Genomic DNA, 21843 nt, shown 5'->3' with positions numbered 1-21843 from the left:
TGCTTTCAGGTCCTGACGGCTGAGCTCATCACTTGGCTACTGCAACACACACTGGAATTTAGCTCTGATCATAAGTACATCACTTGATGTTAGTTTCTGCAACTAAAATATTTCATAAGTAGTGGTGTTAAATGCTTGCTTGCTCTGAAGGATTCTCAGCTGGGAGAGAGCTGGGAAAACTATTTGGAATCACCAGCTGCCTAATTTCATGTAATTCTTCATAAACTAGGCAAGAACTTCTAAGCAATTATGTCTTCCACTTTTGTGCTTAAAAGATTTCAGTGTGCTCTGTGCAAACATTGATTCAACCTCTGAACTCCTTGATTTCCATAACATGGAAGTTGGCACGTCAGTAAGTGTGCACAGGTGGTGGGATCAGGTTTCTGATGCAAAGGATCACGTGGGAGAATTCAGTCTGAATTTATTCAAAGCTGCAGCCTCCATCAGCATTCCTGCTGAAAACTTTGTTCACTGGAGCATTTGCAGAGAGTGAAGAAAAAGGGTCTTAATCTGTTTGAAAGTGTTTGCAGATGTAAATAATTACTCAAACTTTGTGTCAGTATTTATACATGGGGTTTTTATTATTTCAGGTCCAGTTCCTAAAGGTTTGAGGCCCAGAGATGATAATATAGACTCCTGCTTGTAGCTACTTTCTATAGTCTTCTGGCTACTTCTCTTTCAACAACAAAAACACTGGGAAGTTGTAATCCAATAGCATAAACAGGCTCAGCAGCAAGTGAAAAAGTCTGTGGTGCAGAGGTTCAAAACAGATGAGACAGGCCTCACTGGGGAATATGAGAGGTGAAGCATAGCCCAGACTAATAAATTCTCTTCTTTTGGCCCTGCATGGGTCTGCTCAAGTATTTCAGCCCTGCATTTCTGGAGCTGAGAGCGCTGTGGTTTGGCAGAGCCAGCCAAAAGCAGCCCAGTTTATTAGCCTGCTCTCAGTACAGGGGGTGCCTGGAGCCGAGGCAGCATAAGGAGCAGGAGCAGCTGCAGAGAACCAGGAATGAGTGAGGATGGGTGGCTGCAATGACAGCCTGGAATGGTCACCAGAGGAGAGGGGAGCCAACAGCAGGAGCCAGTGAGGCAGGGGAACATCACCAGCTCTGTGAGGCAAGGTTTAGCTACAGAAAGATACAGCAGAGCATGGAGCACTCTGGGTGCTGCTAGGAGGCTGGCAGGGAAGCAAGATCATATTTGCAGCTGACAAGAAAACAGGTAAATTGGTTTCACTGCTGATCTTCAGACTAGGTTTGTTTGCAACAAAAACCTTTCAAGGAAGGAGGGAGGTTTGTCTCCCATCCCAGCTATAAAAACCACGGGACAGGAATGCTCTCCCCATGCACACAATATCAGGTTGTCCACATCCCTTACCATGCACAGCTGAATTTTGTGCTTATTGAAACAAACTTCCCAACTTTCAAGCAGCTGAAAAGACTGAAAGGTGTCCCAAACCATCAGAAGAGCCACAGAGATGTGTTAATAGGCTCTCTCAAATTACAGAGCACAGTCTTGCCTGGATGAAGAAGGAGGGTCATATTGCAAACTGTTTTTTTTCCTCTAACTGCCTTGTCAAAAATACTGGTTTTAAGGTCTTTTCCTTCATTAGAGAGGCAACCGGCAGTCCCAATGGATGGCTGCTGCTGCCCTGCAACTCCAGCAGCCAGAGAGCCGTTCAGGCAGGACTGGAAGTAGTTGAGAGCCCAAAAAGCCCTGGAGCACGACAATACTGAGGTAACTTGATAGCAGCAAGCTGCATACAGGGGCCTTATCAGTAGTTTAACACCACACTTCTGTGAACAGTGAAAATAAAGCTGTTTGGTCGTGCAAATTAATCCAGTGGGATGCCTTAAAATGCGTGATTAATGCGCACCTCAGGGGGACTCAGATAATTCTGGAAGCATACCAGGTTACTGGTACTTCTTCAAAACAGCGACCATGCATAACCTCACGAGTTCCATTAGCAGGAGGCAGAGCCTCTCTGCTATGTGATACCAGAGCTTGCAACTGGCTCTGAGCAGAGATGAACAGAGATGCTTTGTCAGCTCAAAATTTATAAGTCTGTGCTTTTGGCAGAGGGTCTCTCTCCCCTTACAGTGGCTCTGGAGCTTGAAGTAGCTGTGTTACACTGCATGATGACAGGCATGAAATTTTTAGTTAGCAGCAGATCTGTGGTGTTATTAAATTTAAAATGAAAAATATTGTAACAAGAAACAATACAGTCTCGGTGAATGGGGAAGCCACTAAAGACTGCAAATCAAGACCTATTAGGACAACTGTGCAACACTTCAATGACTGGAAATTTAAATGCTCTCAGAGTGTAAACAACATTTCTTTGGGGAAATATACACCTTGCCCTACTAATCCAGCCCCACCTTTTCCTCATATTTGCCTCTTGGGGTATTGTTCCAGTTACCAAAACTAGAATCAAGGAGAAACCACCTTGACACTTACAGAACTTTTTCTTCCTGCAAAGAAATTTCCAACCCAGAACTTCCTGCTGAAAATTCTAAACCAATCAGCTGTGTGCGATCCCTAAATTACCCTCCGAACTGTGCACTCTAGTGGCAGGGGCTTTCTCACGTGTCTTCGTGAAGCCTAACACGGATCCACATTCCGACTGGACGTGCCGTTTTCTAAGAACATTGTAAAACATGAAAAAATCGCTTTTTGTCCCTAAAACAGAAGCCTGGTTGTGCTTCTAGCAAAGCGAGGGGCAGCTCTGGACTGACTTTGCAGGTGTCGCGGTCCAGCAAGAGCCAAAGAAGCGCCACTGGCAGCCATTTGGAGGCAAGCTTGCCCCAGCGAGTAGCTCAGGTGAGGCGGGAGAGTCCCGAGGCGCCGGGGAAACTCCCCTCGGCGATAGCGATCGGTGAGTAAGCGCTGCGGGAGCGCACCGGGCCGGCCGGGCGGCACTGCCCGCCTGAGGGGCGCGGGCGGGGGCCGGGCGGCGCGGGGAGCGGCGGACCCAGCGCGGGGGGAGCGGCTCCGGCTCCGGATTCGGATTCGGCTCCGTCCCCGTCGTGCGGCAGCTCCGGCGGGCAGAGGGGCCGGCAGCGCCATCGCAGCAGGTACCGGGCCGGGCAGCGGGGCCAGGGCAGGATCCCCGTCCGGGGGCCGCCGGCAGGGCAGGGCACGGAGGTGCGGGGAGCCCGAGCTGCCCGGCGGAGGCGGCCAAGTGTCTGCGATTCCCATCGACTTTGGGAGATGTAGGCAGGTAGGAAAGTGGTAATTATTTTGAAGTACGGGGGAATTGAATCTTCATTCAAATTAGGTCCGAGGTTCAATTGTACTTAGAGCAGTTTCGACGTGCTATTGCTGGATGAAAATGGCCTTCTAAAATTCAAATGTTCTGTGTGAATTAGCAGCTAAGTGTTGTCACAGGCCAGCAGTAGCTAATTAGATCATCTTCATCATAGCTAATTAGATCATCTTCATCTACGCTTCAAGTAATTAGAGATGTGGTTTAGCCGCAACTCCAGAGGAAGTTGTGAATATAGCTAGACAGGTTCCCTCTTCGTGGGATGAAGTTAGCATCAGAAAACACATATTTACTGATGCTATGTCCTGCTGTATCCAAGAGCACTGCTAAAGCAGCAGGTATAATTGTAAGCTCTTTTAAGTTGTCCTGTTCACAGTTGATGAATCCATATCATGAAGCTGGATTCCTGGGTGTTTTGGATCACCCTGGTTGTTAAACAGCAATCTGAAATAAATACCATCATTAATTAAGCTGGTCTTGTAACTCTCCTTTGATGTGGATTTGATTTCTGTAGATAAGAACGAGAAGGTTGGTATTGTGACTGTTCCTACAATGCACACTTCCAGTCAGCCTGCTGTAATTGTGCAGGAAAATAACAAGGTCTCGGGATGTCCACGGGGCCACAGCTGTCCAGTGCCTTCCCATCTAAAAGATCCTGTGAGCGCCCATACCTTGGAGCTGGACCCTTGCAGTCCCAGCCCTCAGTCTCTCATCTGTGCAGGCTTGGTGATACTTGCTGAATGCATTGAGGTTTGCTGCTTTATGTGCCTTTAGTTTTTACAGTGGTGATTAGCTGGGTGTCCAAGCTGTCCAGGCATTCAGAAGCATTGATAAGTTCTTCTTGGAGAGTCCAAGTCCAAATCAGGGAATCAGGACTACTTAAAAACCACGCAAAGGAATACATTGCCATGCATTTTTCCCCCCCTTCCTGCTCTTTCTAGGTTGTTTCTATAGCTGTTAGACACATGTGAAGAATCAAGTTCTGATTTTGCATCTTTCATCTCTCAAGAGAGTGCTAGACCCATAAACCTTTGTGCTGTTCTGGGCTGGTGGTCTCTGGCTTCTTACTTATTAAACTGTTTCACCTTGCTTTCAGTACACAAATATTCATTAGGTGAGCTGTGATCTTACAACTCAGTGGCTAGGGCATAAATCCAGGCGTGGGGAAGTTTAATTTTTCATCCTTTTCCAACTGTATGCTAAATATTAAAATATATTTTTTCAGAAGACATGTGGTTAAGCAATGCTTAATTTCAAGAGAATACATTTATTACTGAAGTGTCCCTTGATTCTTGCCAATACTTATAAAAATGACACCTACTAAAAACGTTGCACCCAGAGGGTATGTTGGACTTCACAGATGTCACATGAATTCCAGTGCCCTCCCCTGCATTTAATTTAGATGATGGATCCCCAGGTGATTAATTCCTCTTTCTTCTTATGCTGTGGAAAGAATGAATGTGGGCGGGATTGTTCAGTCATGTGTGTGCAGGCTATTAATTTACAATGTTGGAAAAAAAGTTTAGGCACTGGTCTCTTTTTCTTTGTCCTAAACCTCAGGCTTAGTTGTTTTCCTTGTTTGTTCTGTCACTTGTTTAGTATCTGCTGGTTTGCTTTTCACTCATCCTGCTGGTGGGTGGTTCAGTTTCAGTTGTAAGTTACTCTAAGTGCACTCCCAGGGCTGTGGCTTGGCTGTGAAATGGGCAGTCCTGCTTTGGCCCCCCATTTTCCCCACTGCATTCTGACCCCACCTTGTGCAGTCATCCACGGGGAGAGTTGAAAAACTACTTATTTTTTAAAAGAATAATAAAAAAAAAGTTGTTTATTTTGGTCATTTGCTTTTGTATCTAATCAGTGAGCTGGGCCAGCTCACTGTGCAGCTGCATGTTTACTGGGTCCTGCAGGAGTGGCTGCTGGCAAGGCAGAGCTGAACAGCCCCCCAGTAGCAGCCAGCCCTTTCAGCAAGTCTGGGACAGGCAGATGCAGCCCCCATGTGTGGTGGGCAGAGCCAGGGGACCTGCCATGCCAGGACAGCCTCAACTAAGAGCCAGACTTTGGCTAGCTTAGGCCTCCTGTCTTCGTGTCTCTCCTGTCTGCTGTGGCTTATACCAGCAGCACACTTTGACTTTGGTGAAACATTTATTGAACTTTTTTCTTGATTAAGGTGCTATTTACTTCATTTAGTGAATTTTATGTGATGCATATCCTGATGTATTTCTCCTCTCTTTGGACTCTTGTTTAATTTTATAGAAGAATGGCTTTGTTTACTCTGAATTGCTATCTCCCCTGATACCTTAAATGTGGTAAATATTCTCTCTAATCTAAGTAGGACAACACCCAATGTCTGTCAGCAGAGAGCTTGAGATCTCATCTCTTTAAAGTGAAGGGCAGAGCAAGCTCTGAGTTGAAGTAGAACAGTCTGTGTTTGAGTTAAGCCATGTTGCTGTTCTAGTTAGTAATGCTGCTCAGGCTCCATCAGGAGGATTGCTTGTGCAGAGGGAAGTTAGGCTGGTGGCCTTTTGCAGCCAGGATGGATCTTCACATCTAAACTGAGAAGCCTCATGTGGGAAGAGGTTCAGAATCTGGGTTTGCTTGAGCTTCTTTGTGTTCCATTATATTTTTTTATGATCTTAATACAGCAAACCCTGCAGAATTGGTGAGGATACTTGTCTTAAGCTTAGTATGAGTATTTGTTTTGTGGGTCACTGCAGCTGAAGTTTGCACTAATTCAGTGCCAAAAATAAATTACGTCGTCAATCCGGTGCTTATCTTTCCTGTAAATTGTACCCTGGTGATTTTGTTTTGAATCTTTGTTTTTCAGTGATCTAATAGCAAGACTTAAACTGAAGAGAACAGATAATGAGGTCCCAAATGAAGGGTGTTGATGTTTGGGGGATCCTTGTGGTCACTGCCATGGCCTGAAGAGTGAGTTCTGGAGATACTCCTTTGGCAGCTAAACCGGCTTTGAAAAAAGCAGTCTAGAAGGGCCATGTCCCAATGACTTTGAAACCTCCATGGCACTCCACTAATTTAGCCCACAGAGTTCTCATGCCTCTGGGCAGAGGGAGCTGGAGGTGGCTTTGCCCACCCTGCTTGTTGAAGCTGGGTCAGGTGGTTCATGGGGGCAGAGATGGCCCAGGACTTGCCAGGGGCTGGAGAGGGCAGAGAAATGCAAGGCTGTGGTAGAATTCTCTTTATAAAGGTCAGGCCTGCAGTCAGTCCACTGTGTTTGTACATCTTCCAATAAGGAAGGCACCTGCTGTGCAGAGAGGAGGGTTGGTCAGGCTAAGGTTTAAAAGTCACTTGAGCAGTGCCTTTGTGGTCAGTGGTGAATTGATACAAAAGCAAGTTGTATCCTCTTTCTGAGAGAAATTCTGTTGTTTAGTGCTCCTAAGTGACAACAAAACATTCTCAAGACCAGTTTAATTTTGCAGTAGGGGGAAATCCTAAAACTTTTAATTCTGTGTTGGTTTTGTTGTGTTTTCTTTCTTCATGATTTACTTTTGCAAAAGGGAGTTGTTGGGCTCTAGATTGGGAACTTTCTCTGACTTTCCCATTCAGGTTCTCCATCTTCTCAGCAGTGACCAGAGTTGCAAAAAAATTTCTTCCATGAAACCTTAATAAAACACAGAACATCTACCTAAATTACTCTGGCTTACATTCTGTTCAGTGCTATATGTTCTTCCAGATCTAGTTTGACCAGGGTGTGAAATCATGGGTCCAAAATCTCTTAGGAAGTGTGTTGATTTAAACTCAATAGGATTTTTTTTTTAAACCCGTAGGATTTTTTTTTTAAAAATTTATGGGGTAGCAGTGGTTCACTCTGTTGTTCAACAGTTCTGTCCTAAGGGAAAACAGGGAATGGCAGCTTCATGCTGCCTACTTCTGCTCTCAGGCCTCTGTCTCCTCAGAGGGGAGCAGAGCCCCATCACCATGTTCCAGAGTTGTAGCAGCATTTGGCCAATATTGATTGGGATCTTTGATACTGCCATTAAATTGAGACAGTTTTGATTTCTGCTGTTTCTCCCCGTGTCTGTGCAAAGTCCTTGAAAAATGCCTCTGTTACACAATGCCTGGTTACCACTCATCTGGCTGGGCAGCTGCCAACAACTCCAGCCAGTACAGCTCTCTCAGAGGCATTGCTGGGGCTCTTATAGTGGTTCTGCGTTCCTGGTCTGGGTGGATTTCATGCAAAAAGTAACAAATATTGTACTTTATAAGGACAGTATCCTTCTGGACTTTTATTTCAGTGTGTGTTTAGGCAGCTTCCTGAGCTCAGTACACATGCCCTGCAGAGCCATACTCCCAGTCTGGTTTGGATTTGAATTATTTAAGATCAGTTCCCATTTCCTGTTCTTGATTCATTCATTTAACCTGTTTTCATATATGAAATGTACTTGAGTCACCTTTCCTTTCTTAATCTCAGACATAGTCTTTCAGCTTTCATCTCTACAGCCTACATGTTTGCTTCCTCTCAGCCCTGTGTAACTGGTTCTGCAATGACAGTATGGGACAGAAGTGCTGAACTGGGAATCCTCACCTGTTGGAAACTCCATCATTGACAGATTTTTTGTCTTCATCATGAAACGGGATAACAATTATGTGTAAAATAACTACTAAAAAACTGCTCCACCTAAAGCAAAGCAGTAGATGTGTGTGCCCACGTACATGTAAAGAAATTGTCCATCTTCGTTCTTGTTTTAGCGATAATGAAACTATTTTTCCATGCAAAACTGCTTGGGTTTCCTTCTTTCTTTTCTTTTATTTTTTTCCCCCAAATATACATAAGAGCTGTTTGCATTAGCTGTCTGGATGGTATATGTGTATCCATGTGTTTTCTGTATGGCACTGTGGTCATGGCAGCAGCTGAGGAATCCCAAATGCCATTGAGTTGGTTTCCAAGGGCCATCTTTTCAAAACTAGACACATTTAGCCATGTTAGGGAACTCCACAGGCAGATGCTCTTGCCTAAAATACCTTCTTCTTGGCTGTCTTGTTGAAAAATGAATCCAGATGTTTCCAGTTTTGTTTGGTATCAGAGCTATAGAAGGACTGCTGACAGTTCTATTTTCATGGCTTCTTGGCATTAATGGCAGAAAGAGAAAAAATTGGATTAAAACCTAACACAGAATACATAAAGAAAGTCTTAAGTTTTAAGTTAGATTATAAAGTAACAATTGGTGATTGTTGTGATTTGTTCCTAATCTGCTTAGAGCAAAGGACTTATCTTATGTTGAATTCTTTCCATGTTCTCATCAAAAGCCAAGTTCTTTTTTTATAGATATTTTAGTCTCTTCAGCTTTCTTTTCTGGTGTCCTGACTTCAACTCTTGCTTTGCCATTTTCCATCTGAATCCAGAAAGGTCTGCAGTCCAACATAATGGATTTATTCTTTTGTTTACTGCCCCAGTACATACAATATTGTACATTCTTGTCCAAGTCAGTGAATTTATCTTCGGTTCACAGAAACAGTGTTGTCAGATCAGTAATTGGATGAATTGGTTGCTTGCCTAATGCAACATTAGGAAGAAACATTATATCAATTTTTACAGCCCAGAGCAGAGGGGATTCAGCATATTAAAATCCGAAGTTTTAAGCTTTGTCATGGGATAGATTTATAATGTTTCCTTCTTAATTCAAATATAAATTTCACACAAGAAAAACTGGTTCAGATTTACGGAAATTTTTCTTTTGGCACTTGTAAATTATATTATTAATGTTTTGCATACTGGGGTAGGATTGGATTAAGTCTACATTTGAGGGCTGCAGGTGCAAGGCTGTAGTGCTAAACCAGAGGCAGGGTGTCCCTGGGGTCCCTGTCAGAAGGACAACTTTGGATCCTGTACTCCTGCCAGGGTTTGTTCCCTTTCTCCAAGGGGTGCCTGAAAAGCAGAAGCAGTTGTTCCTGTAGCACAATAGCTCAAGCACACACACCTGCTCAGCTTTATTTTTCTTAGGGGAAGTAGGCAGGAGCAGTTAGTTCTTCTTTGTGATGTACTCTGGTGCTCTGTGCCTGGGCTGTGTGTGCAGATGTGCTGAAAGCCATTTGGCCTCCTCCAGGCTGGAGCCCTGGGAAGAAGCAGCTGCTGAGCTGAATTGAGACCACAGCTAGATTGCACAAGTGATCTTTAGGGTTCAGCTCAGGGCCTGCATGGAGAGACACATACATTAGATCATCTTTGTCTGGGCAGAGAAGCTGGAAAGAGAAGGCAAAGCTGGAATGGGACATGGTATGTTCCCTCAAAAGTGCATTTGGGAAGATGTGGCTGCTCCAAGAGAAGTTTCTGCCCTGGCACAGTTAGAGCTAGACCTCCTTGGCAGGAGAAGATGCAGAGCAGCTCGTGGGCTCACAGTGAGCTCTGCTTTCACTGCTATGACAACGCCTAAGCCAAGAACTGATATCTGAGGTGGTTTTCTTTCCCTTGAGAGAAGCTTGCTGAAGTTAAATAATATTTCTGTACAGTTGTCACATCCTGGGTGATAGCAGTAACATATTAAGCACTCCTGCTGATTACAAGAGATTTAAATGTTGCCTGCAACTGTTACCTGTAGGAGAACCCAGCAAACAATATCTTACCTGAATGGCAGTCACCAAAGGGAGTGTGGAGATGCTGTCTGCAGGTTCCCACCTTCCGCATCTTTTTCACTTGCTCAAAGTACAGTCAGAAGGATGCAGAGCCAGTAGTGGACTGGTGGTTTGGAATGTCAGTACAGTGCTGTGAGAGCGAGAGCAGGCTTGTCTTTACAAGCGTTATTAAATGAAATATTTTCTCACCTTAGATTATCTTGTGATATTGTTGAGGCTGAGGTGGATAGCTGCTGGAGATAGTTAAAATATTAGTTGTGAAGGAAATTAATTATTGTAATATTTTCTGAAATAAAAAACATGTCTTTCTGCTGAAGTTGCTGAGTGTAGTGCAGGCATAACTTGTTGAAATCCACAGGTGTCAGAAGCTGAGGGGAGTGGGACATGGGCTTATAATGGGCCTTCTGGTCTTCAAAAGCAAAATTCTGTTTTAGCAAACTGTAAGTGAATGAGAGGAGGTTGCAGCACAGGACTGTGACAGCTCATACACATGATCTGTTCTGTTCAGTTTCCTGTTTTTGTGATCAGTGAGAGGAACATGTAAAACTTCCCCTGATGTGCAGCTTTGTCATCATTTACCAGTGTGGGAAGATGCTTCCTGAGCCTGGGCAGTTGGTGGTTTGTTTGCATCATGGAGTGTGACTTTACCATCTATTTCTGTTACCTGATTCAAATGCATAACTGCTCAAACAGTGGGAGCCTCTTTGCCCAAGGCAGGCTGTGCCTTTTATGTCTGTCATAAAATCTCCATCAGCTAAACTAGCTTGATGATGCATGTTCTTCTCTTCAGTTTTAAATATGCAATTACACTGTTTTATTCAATTGCTGGACTGGGAGAGTTTTGCATCTCTTCATTATGTTTCTGTTGAACTGTTTGTAACATGTCTCTCACAAGAAAGTCTTTCTGGTTGTGTCCTCATAACTTCTCTTTTTCTGTTGTGTTATTTCACCATCTTCTTTGTGATCTGCTGCTTTCAGGGTGAAATCCCTTTTTTTCCAGTCCCCAAAAAAAAAAGAAAGCCTTCCATTATCTTAATTTCCTTGGAAGGCAGAAGAAGTGGAATAATCACTGCATTCAAATTTCCAGAGCTTTCATGCTCTTGCAAGAGCTGTGGCTACAAGCAGAGAAGGGGGTGTATGTATGCACACACCCACCCACTGGTTACTGCATATATCACTGCAGTGGGCTTCTTCCAGAAATAGGTGTAGAAAGGAGCTTCTTAGCATGCACCTGGTAGGTGTGTGTTGGCATGACATTTTTGGTTTCCTTTTTTTGTAGTTCCTGCAGACATCCTGCTACTCCTGAAGTTTATAATGAATAGGAATGAAAGCTGTGTCCTCTCTTTTCACATGCTCAGGCCCATTTGAAGTACCTGTCTCTCCTATGTGGGCAGTACAAGTCAGACCTGCCTACAGTCCCCAAAAAACCCAGTATTTTTACTTTTTTTTTTTTTAAACTGTGGGCTCTATATTTTTGGTAGGTGTGTGTGGGTACATGTGCTGTCCTTGCTGCTGTGGTAGCAAAGTATCTGGAGGCAAATGTCTCAAAACCATTTAGGCTGTTTTACTAGGCTTGGCTGGTTTTGAGTCGTGGTGGCCATCAGCCACCCCTCCTCAGCTGAAGAGCTGTGCTGAGAGGGGTGCACAGCTCCCAGGCGCTCTCCCCCAGAAGCAAAACCACAAAACAGCTGGCTGTGCTAGTTAAGCCTTGAGCAGCATCTGCACCATCAAAAGATAATCCATCTGACCTACATCAGAAGCAGCTTTTGCTGTGCTGTGCTTCTGTAAAACATCTGGAGACCTGAGCTGGTGCTGTTATGCTCTCTGAAGGATTTATATGACTGGGACTGACTGCATCTTCTGGATCCAAAAGGCAGAAAGTCATAGAGCAGCATAAACAGGTGGCAGGAGAGGTATCAGAAACGAGGTGTTTGGCTGAGGTGTAACCTAGCAAGCTTGAGCTCACTTTCCCCAGAGGGCAGATCCTCCTATGTTGCCAAGTGTCCTGGCTCCTCTGGGGCTCCTGGAGCTGTAGACGATTTTGTCATTCAGAGATCTGTCCCAAATGCTTTATAAGAGCTGATAATCCCTTTTTTCTGGGTATTTTGTTTTACATATCCTGCTGTGTGAGAACTTACTGCTACTAGAATTTTGCTGTGGTATGTTTCTAAAATGCAGATCTGAGAATGCATTATATACATTTATGAGTGGCAATAAATCTCAAAATGTTTGAAACCACTGACTTAGCCAGCTTTCCCCGTTCAAGAGCAGCTGTTTCACCTTTGTTTCTATTGCGCAGTTATAAATGTGTTACCTGTTCAACTCCTATGGAGCAGAGCTGTGACTAAATGCAGTAAAATTCATTGGCAACCTGCAGTCTTGTTGCAAAACACCCTTTCCTCATAAGGCAGTAAAGACCTGACATTTCTTTTCAGACTGCTTTCAGCTTTTAATATTTAATATTGCTATCATCCGTTTTCTATCATGTTCTTTTTATTTAATGAGTTGTTGAAAATATTTACTTTCTTCTCCAAACATCTCTGTCTTGTAATCGTTCTGGAGGCATTTGGAACTAAAGTCTTTGATACTCTGTTTATCTGATTTTAGCTCAGTCAAAATTTCTATCAGAGGAATCTGGAAATCATTAAGATAATTTATGTTTTCCATCTAAACCCATTAAAATAATAGTTATTATAATTCTCTAGGCTCAGTGTATGTGTGTGGTTAGGTTTTAAACTGCTGTTTCCAGGATGCTCTAATAAGGTTGGCTCTGTTTTTGCCTTACTGTGGAAGTACTCTTGCTGAGTTTCATTTGCTTATCTGACTTTGGCTTGACACTGAGAAGAGAGACATAAAATGGCTTACTGAATTTGGTGAAAAACACCAAGAAAGAGAAAATTTGACACACGAGTGACAAGATGTGTGTTCAGTTCCCTCCTATGCAAACTGATTTCTCTGTGTTTATTTGTCTGAAATGAGGGCAAATTCTCTTTTCCCCCATCCTTTTGTCAGTCTAGAATCTCAAAAATTAGGGATGTCCTTGTTATGTGCATATTGCCAAACAAAAACTGACCCCAAAAAGTAGAGTAGAAAGTCAAGCAGTCTTCTTGTAAAAATGCTGGGAAGTCAGTAATTCTTTGGGATTTGGTGGTGCACCTAATGAATGTCTCTACTGTTTTGGTTTATTTCATAAATATATTCCCAGATAAATTCGTGCAAGTACAACCTTTTAACAACTGTTAAATTATATACTGAGGATTTTTGGGTAGTAAACACCAGCAAAAGGATCTGGCATATGGGATAAGTTTAACCTTTGATAGATATGTCAACTTCTGTCAAGATCATTAAATACTTGCTTAGTCTTCTCAGTGGTTTTGTTTATTTTCAGTTAATAAAATATACAACAGAACCTGCTAAATTTCTTTCCCACGTGGTTAAGAGAAAACTTTTGCATGCAGTGAAAGTTGTATAAATAACTGTAGGCATAACTTGGAAAATACAGATACAAGAAAATATATTAGGTGGGAGCCAAGCCATCTAATTTACTGCCAGGATTGCTCAGACAAAAAAAAAAAAAACCAACAATTTTATCATGGTGGTTTAATTAAGTGAATTAAAACTTTTTAAAGTAATTGAGACCATCCATGTTATTGATTCCTTAAAGTGCTCTATGCAGAATGAGGGAGTGCTGTGTCTAAATGGAATGTCCCTTAGCAAATGCAGTCTTTTTTTGGTTGTAATGTGGCTGTGGAGAGACCCAAGTGCAAGGTTTGTCACTGAAACCATTACATTTGTTAGCTTAAAGAAGTGTAAACAGTGTTCTAGTCTCTTAGTCACGGAACTTTCTTCTCTAACTCCTATAATTCAGCTAAAACTGAAATGGACCTTTAAGATGTGTGTCTATATACTTTGGCATTCACTTTTGATATTGCCTTGCCTGTTGCTAAAGAGCAATCTGTAATCCTAACTCTTCTTTACAGTAGGCAGTAATGAATTGCTTTATATTTGTCTTTAGATAGAAGAAAAATGTATGAACATTTGTATGTTGATAAATGGGGAGAAAATGTAATGGTTAAAGACTATCACAGCTGACTTGGCCTTACTGTGAAAAACATGGTCTTTTTTAATGATGGAAGAACAGGAGGTGTAGAAGTGCATTATGACTGTGAAATCCTCAATACCCATAGGAAGCCCTTTCTTTCTAGGTAAGGCACTCACCCCTGTGAAGGAAAGGCAGCTGCTTGTGACAGATGATTTCCATTTGTTTCTTTGCTCACATTAATTGGTCCAGCTAAACAATCCCCTACCATGAACTGAATTTTCTCTGATGCAGAAAAATGAATTTTTCTACTTTATGTAGCTAGAAAGTAGGGCAGTACTAACATTTTGGTTTCTTCACCAGCAGTAGCGAATAAATTCTATCTGGACGTTTTGAGATAAAAGTCTGTTTTGCCTCTGCAAACTGCCACTGAGGCTTAGATACCATTGTTGCAAAGCTTAGAGCAAACAGAGCAGCTGTTTCAGTCCAGTTTAAACATGGTGAACAAGAGTGAAGCATATTAACTCCAGCTGTACACTGATAACAGCTGGGAAGGAAAATCACTGCAAGGGAACCCAAAGTAAATTAGCGGCCTTGGCTATCATGAGTATGACTCCAAGGGAGGAGCAGCAGTGAAAGTCTGATCATTTGAACCATGGAGAATTTAATGAGAAATTCTCATGCTTCTCTAAAGATGCAGAGTAGGTTCTGGAGCTGGTGGCATTGCCTCTGAAGATTTTTGATGGAGATCTCTTGCTGTACTCACACTCACAGGCAATTTTAAGATGAAAGCAAGTACTGAGAGAGGGATTCTGTGCAAAGTAATGGTCTTTGATTTAGAGGAAGTGTCCTTAGCTTGCTGAGTCCACTTGACATCTACAGAATTTGAGGGGCTTTTAATGCAAGAAAAAATTGGGGGATATTAGAGTTATTTCCATAGACTTTGTGTGATTACAAAGAATATTATGGCACTGTTCAAGCTGCAGTGGGAATGATTTCTGTGTTGGTGCACAGATGCTTTTGAAATTTCTTGCAATGGAAATAACTGAGCAAACATGTCCATTTTTCATTTTTTGGTAAAACTGAATATTTTCTCCATGCTTTCCCCCTCTATCTTACTTGTTGTCTTCCTCATCCCTTCAACCTATGTTCATGTTCTGTTTAGTGTCTTCTAATCTTCATTGAGTTAGAATTGTGTCTTGGGTATGTTCTCCTAAGAACCTTTTGTACTTTAGGTGGATGTAAAAGGACTAGACTTAGACAGCTAAAGTTTTGGACATGAGGCAACACAGCTGTCTGTGTCTCTCTGAAAAGAGAACATAAGGATATGAATAAAGACATTTAAATGGAGCCAGTTAGCATTGTCATAAAGTTCTTATAATGTTAACCAGCTGTTAGAGACTTGTTCTCATTCTTTTGTAGATTACATGCCTCTTATTTTGCTGAAAATCAGTGTGCTTTATTTCTGTGTGCGCAGCAAACAATTATATAATACACCAGGTCTTCAGTTTCATGTGTATACAATTATGAGAAAGCAGTAGCTTCTCAAAGAAGGCAATTTTGGCATCAATCATGAAGCCTGTTTTCAAGTTAAAAGTATGGAGTATGTCGAGTGAAAAATGTAAACATGTATAGATGTATGTGAAAATAGTAGGGGAGTGAAAGAGGATAGGAGAAACATGAACAAGGGAAACAGAATTAAAAACACATCTTGCAAATGGCTTGACAATACTATGTCAAAACAGTTGTAAAGCTGAATAAACTCCAAAGCCCAGTGGCACACACAAATATGAGGAGAATTTTAGTGTTCCCAAAAGACTGGGACCTGTCTGGGTGGATCACTGAAAGTATTTGAATGCCGGATGTTAAAACTACCTCTTTCCTTGTGCTTTTATATAAAAGTGATTTTTCTCAGTGAGAGAAATCTGATGGCTCTGATCCTTTTATGACTGAAGTAACTTTCTGATTGATCCTGGGACTGTGTACAAAAAGCAGCTGCATATTGAATAGCTGATAATACTGCATTCTGATTTTCCTTACTCCCATCTACTATGGTTTGTTTTATTGTGTTTTTCAGGTCTGATACCCGCACTGGATCGCTGATTGAGGTCCCCTCTAAATTATAACACTGAAAACAATGGCCACAGAATGTATAAAAACCTGCTGTAAATTGTGTTTCTGCGTGGACAAGGAAAAAAATGATCGTGAGTTCTGGCTTAAGGAGGGTTTATTAAAAGTTTTGCTGCATTAGTGATGAGACTTCCCATTAATAGAATTACTGTGTTACGCCTGATAAACTTGATTTCTCTTACAACATCCAAAATTCTTTCCATACCTCCACTTGGAGGTATTTGGAGATTGAACCTATGCTTGTTAGTATTATGAATTGGAACTGAGAAATAACAGTTGTCTGAAGTCTGCTCTTTGCAGTCTAGAATACTGTCCAAAAAATCCAGCTTTTTTACCCAAGGCTGTGTTAAGGTCTTATATCTTTCAAACTCTGACAATTTGAATGCTTTTGTATTTTTTTAACTCTGGGTATTTTTAACTCTGTTAGGTTTTTGTTTGGTGTCTTACTTGTTTGAAGAACTCGTCTATGATACAAGTGTAGCTCTTGTGCAAATTCACTTAAGAAGAAGGTAGCTATAAATGTAGAAGCTTGGGCAACAAAGAGTTTGGATCAGTACAGGTGTCAGGAGGATGAATATCTTTTCCTGGTGCTAGTCCTGAATGCTGTAAAACTGAATACTCGCAGCTGTTAAGTAAAGTATCAGGCAGAGATACTATTAAATAAAAGAGCTCTGTTCATAGTATTGTTCAAAAATTAATGCACATGTGTACTGTCTGTCTTGCTCTTTATTTTTAGCAGTTTCCATGGTGCAGGAATCTGAAGCAGTAGCTGCAAGCAAGCCAACTATTGTAGAGCAGCCTCCATTGTCTTCTGTGTCAGTGAAGCGTCAAGTTGGCTGTTCTGAGGATTATTTGCTTTCTAAACTGCCCCTGGATGGTCACGAGGTACCATTTGTGGTCCCTCCATTCAGAATGGCTTATGTACAGCCAAAGAACCTTCCTAGTATCTCACATGCTGGAGGGATTAAAGGTAAAATACAGACAGTACTGCTGAAATTGTTGTTTAGCTTCTGCTGCACCTTGAATGTTAAGTATTCCTCCTGAAAACATGTTGGCAGAACTTTACCTGGTCTTGTTTCAAAGAATCATAGATTATGCTGAGTTGGAAGGGTCACACAAGGATCATCAAGTCCAACTCCAGGCCCTGCACAGGACACCCCATGAGTCACGCCTGGTGCCTGAGAGCATTGTCCAAACACTTGAGCTCTGTCAGGCTGCTGCTGTGACCACGTCCCTGGGGAGAATGGGGAGCTTGTTTCTTTTCTCTCTGGACACCCAGAGAGGTTTTGGGAAGTATGTCATCCAACTACGAATCTCTGTGATGTTGCATGAATAAAACTGAATGGGATGATTGCACATTAGTGTTCATATTCAAAAGTAATGGAAGATGCTTAAAAGAAATGGAGTCTTTAGAAAGAATTTATTGAATTTAGTGGAGACAAGGAAAGGCCTAACATATCCCCAGTATCCATATCTCTCAAGTAAAAGGAGGAGGGTGTTCTGGCTTTCATGGTTAATATTCTGGTATGTTTTAACATACTAACACATCTTCCTTTTCAAATTTTGCCAATAGATGGCAGGTGCTATTATCTGGCAGAATTTTTTGTCCCTATTATTTCCTGCTCCTTTTGCTGGTTTTGGGAGACCAGGGGGCACAGATCTCCTGTTATGAGGTTTCATATGATGATATTTCTTTTCTGCTTCACAGCAATCTTGTACTTCATCCTCTGTTACTCCCATACTCAAACTGCCAAAATGAGGTACATGCAATTTAGACACAGTGGCATTTAAAAAGAATAGGATTCTGTCCCACTAATGTGAGTTACAGAGCATATGCTACTGTTAGGCTTTTAGTCCTGCCAGGAGATGCACAGAATTAGGTAAGGGAAAATTTGGCACAGAGACATACCTGAACAGTTGTTTTCTCTAGGATTGTTTTGCCTCAAGGACATGATAAGCTGGTAGTGTGTTCTTAGTCCCATGTGACTTTATTTCCTTTCTGAAGGTGAAAATCCTAATAACTGAAAGAAGGCAATCATATGTTGCATAACAACTAATGCAGTACTACCTAACTATTTTGTGTTTGTGGGGTTTTATTCCCACCCTTCCCTCTTCTTCTCCCTAGGTCCCTGCTGTTGCTTCTTTCCTGCTCCTGCAGAGCTATTACCAAACTTCTTCCCCACCCACTGCTGCATGTACCACTGGCACCACAGCCAAGCTAAGCAGCCTAGCAGAGCTGTTCAGTACAGACTGGCCACTCTGTGCCCCACCTTCTAGTGGGCTTCATTTGGCATGTCAGCAGCCATTAACAGGCAGCTGAAGAGTTGGAGGTAGAACATGTGAGGCCCCCTTGTCTCTGAGCCTGATCTCCCCAGTTGCCTGCCATTTCAGTAGCTAGTTCTTGTAAGTCTGTGGTTGGATATGCTATGGAAAAGCAGGACATGCTCCTGATTATCCCCTTTCTTACTGGGTCTAGGTTTAGGCTCTGCCTTGCTTAGTCTAATCTCATCCTCAAAATACAGTACAGTGAAGGTCATCAAGGATTCTGAGGCATGTATGTTCTCCAGAGAGAAGGAAGATGTGTCTAACAGCCTTTAGATCAATGTTTTCCTTGTTCATGCTGTTCTTACACAATCTTAACTGTCATTGACTTGTCTATATTGAGAATTCTGCTTCCTGATAATTTCTGAGTGAACTGTACAGAGTGTCCTTTAGGCTACAAGCTGTTAGATCTTTCTGGCAGGATGACCTGACTCTTTATAATTGAGTCTTGAGCTAATATTTTAAATTTTTGAACAAATATTTGAAAAGTGACTCTTATGTCAAGTAGGCAACTTTCATTTCTCTTTCCAAATATAAATACTATTTTTTTTTAAAGTACAGCTTTAAGCTGCATAAAGCTGTGCTTAAAAATGCAGTGTTTACTTTTAAGGGAGATTTACTAAATAGAGTGAAGTGTGCTGTCATTCTTTTTTCACATTAGCCAAAGCACCAGCATACTCAAAAAATCTATTCAGAGTACTTTTTTCTTAGACCATTGTTAAATATCTGTAGAAGTCCAAGTGCTGCTCTCAGTTCCTCACCATTTTCTGTGCATGTCTGGCCATTTTCCTTTAGTGAAACAGAACATGCTCAGTGTTAGCTCTTGGCAACCCTTCTGAAAGCAATTGAGTTCTGGCAGCGTTTCTCTTCAGTGCTCACTGCAGTGTGTCTCATGCTCTCACAGAAGTAAGCTCACAGGAAGAAGTGCTCCTGGTCTGGAACACTGGATTTTCCATCATCTGCTGTGTAGCAGTTCTTTGTGGCCTGACTGTTAGTGTTCATCCTGATTTACCTCATGCCCAAGCCCATTTTGCTTGAGTTCTTGCTTTATCACTGCCCACGTTCCATCTCAGTGTTTAAGCTTTTTACTTTACTAACACATGCACGAGAGGACTCTTGAGCAGTGGTAGTTTGCCTCTTATGGAGCAAGACACCTGCAGAACTGGAGGCACTTTATTGTGGGGTAAAGAATTTTTTAAGAGATAGGTTGAAGCCCAGGGAGGTGAAATGAAGGAAACAAATATCAGAGTTTGGCAGAATCCAAGTCATCCCATTCTCTAATGTGCTGTTACATATGGCTTCTTTTCAGCCCAGACAGTAAAGAACACTACAGCAGTGTTCTTCACGGTTTTGCTGACCGAGACATGCATGTTTTTTCTGAAATTATGAGCTGAGTAAAGGGGTGGGATTCAAGCAGTCTCAGATATGTCTACTTATGCCTCAGCCCACAATTCAAGTAATTTTGGACCAGTGATTTTATCATGGACAGACTTGCATGGAAAGTAGATAAGGAGACTGCAGTCACAAGCTGCGTTATCTTTCTGTACAAGATCTTCCTGAAGGTCTGGGGGTCCATTAGTTCAGTAAGAATATGCTGGGGGTAGGTAACTAAATAATTTGGAGGTTTTCTATGCACAGAGTGCTACTTCTCCTGTTAACTTCTGTCTTGCTCTCTGTCTTTGGAACCCTCTGTATTTAACTACTTAGGTATTTACTACAAAACCCCAAGAGAAGGTATGCATAGTTTTTTATGGCCAATTTAATTCCAGTGTTTGCTCACACACTGTGGAAACCTGACATAATGTGAATGTGGGTTTTCTTTTTCTTTTTTTCTTCCCCTTTACCCAGAGTAGATAATACTGAAATATTTTGTCCTTTGCCCTGAAGGCACTCTGCCTGCCTTATGAAGCTGGGCAGCATGTGTTATGTCTGGAACTCTTGCATATGATGTTTGCTTGTGCTGCACAGAGTCAGCCAGAGCCTCGTTTGGCGAGCGGAAGGCAGAGCTGCACGGCGCGCACCAGTGGCCCGGCTGTGACGTGTACAACCCCTTCTACCTGGAGCATCGCGTCTCCCCGGATCTCATCAGGCGCTGCCAGGCAAAAGCAGATAGCAGGAAATTGTATGGATCAGGTGAGAAGGACCACACCCTTGCTTCTCTGGCTTCCTCCCCTTTTCAGGGTTTGTAGGTAAGAGGAATAAAAGCCATTAGTCTACAGAAGAACTGTTTGGTTATAGCAGTTCTCAAGCTGGTTGGTGTGCTACAGACACTCCTTGGTTGGTGAATCAATCTGCAGAGCCAGCCCTGCTTAGTTTTCAGCTGCACTTTTACTTTTTGTCTTTTAGGGGCTTAACAAGGCTTGTATGCATCACACGAAGGTAGAGAAATTGGCAAAGTGATATACTGTAGCTGCCTCTGATCTAGACCAGGGTGCAGTACCCGAGATTTCAGCTACCAGTAAGAGGAGTGAGAGAGATGGAGAAAGGAAGCCAGGCAGTATGTTGAGTAGGAGGAGTGCCTGAGGAGTACCTATATGGGGAGAGGAGCAAGCACCAAAAAGCATTCAGGAGCAGATGTGATAAGAACAGGTGCAAAATGGGGCATGATGCTATATGCTGACTTTCTGTCGTTTGCTTGTGAAGCTACAGCAATGTCCCCACTTCTCAGTGTGTAAGAATGAGGGAGGGCTGCGAGATAGTAAAAGTTTAGATAGAAAGTGTTTGACTGCCTAGGTAAAAATTGTCTTCTGTGCTGTTCATTGGTGTATGTGTCCTATAGTGAATGCTGTTCAGACTGAAGTAAATGGCTGTTGCTTGTGATTGCTAAGGCAAATGCATTCAGAAAACTCCAACACCCCAGGAGAGGTACACACTCTCCATGAAATCGGAAGCCAGCAACAGCTCACATTTTTAAAGATGTTTTATTTAGAATGGTATAGCATTCTTATTTTCAGCTGGGGGAAAATGTCTCAGTCTGTGTTCTGTTTTAAAAGAATTCTGAATCACCATAGAGACTACATGAAAAGACTATTCCATATATTTTTTTAAGAGAACAGAGCACATGTAGAATTTTAGCAGCCTTTAACACATATGGTTTTACCAGGCTTTGTGAGCACCTGTGGTGGGAGCCAAATGGATTTTATTAAACTGTCTTGAACATCTTCCCTTCAGTCCATCATCTCTTTTTCCATTTTTCCTCAAGCAAAGAGAACACTTTACTAGTTTTGTCTTAGTAAGTTTTAACACAAGAAAGGTTTTTCTAGAGTACAGTTCTAAAATTTTTCCTCCAGAGTTTTTTGACAGCTGTTTCAGAACTTAGTTCTTCATAAATCTATAAACTATTAAAACAAAACTCTAAACCTAGTCTGTCACAGCGAGTGCTGAGATGTTTTTCATGTGTGTGGGTTTAGAACTACAGAATGTATTTATTTGGAAGGTACAAAATTAAATTCTTGAATTTTAATGTGAAGCCCCTTCTCTTCATCTTAAAAAAAAAAAACTC

At 42.1% G+C, this 21843-nt stretch overlaps 1 protein-coding gene across 9 annotated transcripts in view; it reads left to right on the top strand.

Annotated features, from left to right (window-relative positions):
* The first annotated feature begins 2679 nt into the window (after positions 1-2679).
* The window catches only part of TC2N (tandem C2 domains, nuclear), a 29652-nt gene continuing 10488 nt past the window's right edge, over positions 2680-21843 (top strand). For 2 of the 9 annotated variants that reach the window (XM_059850168.1, XM_059850177.1), the window contains exons 1-4: positions 2680-2820; positions 15967-16093; positions 16756-16989; positions 20310-20474. In XM_059850168.1, coding sequence (XP_059706151.1) covers positions 16027-16093; positions 16756-16989; positions 20310-20474 — 466 coding nt within the window. In that variant the 5' untranslated portion in view covers positions 2680-2820; positions 15967-16026. The other 7 variants (XM_059850172.1, XM_059850173.1, XM_059850169.1 and 4 more) reach the window with 7 other exon arrangements.

The sequence above is a fragment of the Haemorhous mexicanus genome, chromosome 6 (genome assembly GCF_027477595.1).
Source record: "Haemorhous mexicanus isolate bHaeMex1 chromosome 6, bHaeMex1.pri, whole genome shotgun sequence".
Lineage (NCBI taxonomy): Eukaryota > Metazoa > Chordata > Aves > Passeriformes > Fringillidae > Haemorhous > Haemorhous mexicanus.
The sequence above is the reverse complement of the archived record's forward strand: the minus strand, read 5'-3'. Positions and strand labels throughout refer to the sequence as shown.